The 1,456-nt window shown below is 42.0% G+C and overlaps 1 protein-coding gene across 1 annotated transcript in view; it reads right to left on the bottom strand.

Moving 5' to 3' along the window:
* Positions 1 to 749, bottom strand: part of Slc25a5 (solute carrier family 25 member 5) — a 12,611-nt gene extending 11,862 nt beyond the window's left edge. The window contains exon 1 of the mRNA XM_031372410.1: positions 671 to 749. Within this exon, the coding sequence (XP_031228270.1) occupies positions 671 to 749 (79 nt within the window). The remainder of the gene's footprint in view (positions 1 to 670) is intronic.
* Positions 750 to 1,456: the final 707 nt, after the last annotated feature.

Here is a 1,456-nt window from a genome sequence, read left to right as displayed (position 1 = left end):
ACATAAGGATCTTTTTTTTTTAAATTAAAATAAATTCTTAAATAAAAGTTACTAAGAATTTCATCCCTGGTTTGGTAGCATACCATATAATAATCTCAGCATTCAGAAGTCAGAGGCAGGAAGACTGCAGTTTCAGGCTAGCCTTTGGCACATATTAAATTTCAGGCCAACATGAGCTACACTGGAAGACCCTTCATCCCCACCCCCAAAGAAAACAACCACAAAAATAGAACCAATGAATTAAAGGGAGATATGAAAATGTAGCTGTCGACGGGTGATGGTGGCACACGCCTTTAGTCCCAGCACTTCGGAGGCAGAGGCAGGTGGATTTCTGAGTTCGAGGCCAGCCTGGTCTACAGAGTGAGTTCCAGGGCAGCCAGGGCTACACAGAGAAACCCTGTCTTGAACCCCCCCCCCCAAATGTACTTGTGAATGTGTATAAGATACTGCTCAGCTAGATAAAAGATATGAGCAGTACTGCGTATAGCTAGCTGTCAGAGGCAAGACATTGTGACAACAGACATAAACCATCCAAACAGTTGCTGGATATTTCATTTAGATAGCAACACGTCTGACAAGTTCTTTTCAGGATTTAATTGCATTTCTGGATTCATTATATGCACATGGGCATTTGTGCCAGGATGTGGGTAGAACTCCGAGGACAACTTGCCAGAGTCTGTTCTCTCCACCACGTAGGTCCCGGGGCCTAAAGTCAGGTCATCCAGCTTGGCAGCAAACACCTTTAACATGGTCCATGTTTTCTAAATTCTTGACCCTTTTCCTGATAATTAATGGTCCTCATATTAAGGAGAAGCAGTGAGGGATGTTGCTAGGCCAGACTTAGTGCTGACTGTGTGTGAAGATCTAGCTAGTAAAGTGTGAGTGGCAAGAATCTGGATGAATGTGACTTTTGTCTGGCTCTCCTCAACAAACACTGAGGATGGCCACATAGGCTAGGTAAAGTGTGTGCCTACATGTGTGTCTGTGTCTGTGTTGAAGGTTGACTTCAGAGAAAAGATAATGTGATAACCTGGTTAGATACTAAAAGAGAAAGAAAATTCATGTGGGAGAGTAGTCCAAAGAGAAAATTCAGATTTGTACATTTTTGGAAAGTTCTGATGAGAAATTAAAAAAGGAAAGATACCTAGTAAACTACAGTGTCCACATTATATTCTGATGAGCATAGATTAAAAAAAAAACTCACGTAAAGGTGACAGGAGGACACCTAGTCTTCCCAGGACAAAGACCAACATACCACACGCTTCTGGGTGTTGAATTACAAAAAGGCAAAGTTCAGAATAGGCCCAGGCTTATAAAATGGGAAGGACCACAATAAAGGGTTCTAAGGTTTTATTTAGAGCAAGACATTTAAGGATAGAAAGATAGGATTTGGGCTGGAGAGATGGCTCAGTGGTTAAGAGCACCGACTGCTCTTCTGAAGGTCCTGAGTTCAAAT

The sequence above is a fragment of the Mastomys coucha genome, chromosome X (genome assembly GCF_008632895.1).
Source record: "Mastomys coucha isolate ucsf_1 chromosome X, UCSF_Mcou_1, whole genome shotgun sequence".
In the NCBI taxonomy this organism is placed as follows: domain Eukaryota; kingdom Metazoa; phylum Chordata; class Mammalia; order Rodentia; family Muridae; genus Mastomys; species Mastomys coucha.
The sequence above is the reverse complement of the archived record's forward strand: the minus strand, read 5'-3'. Positions and strand labels throughout refer to the sequence as shown.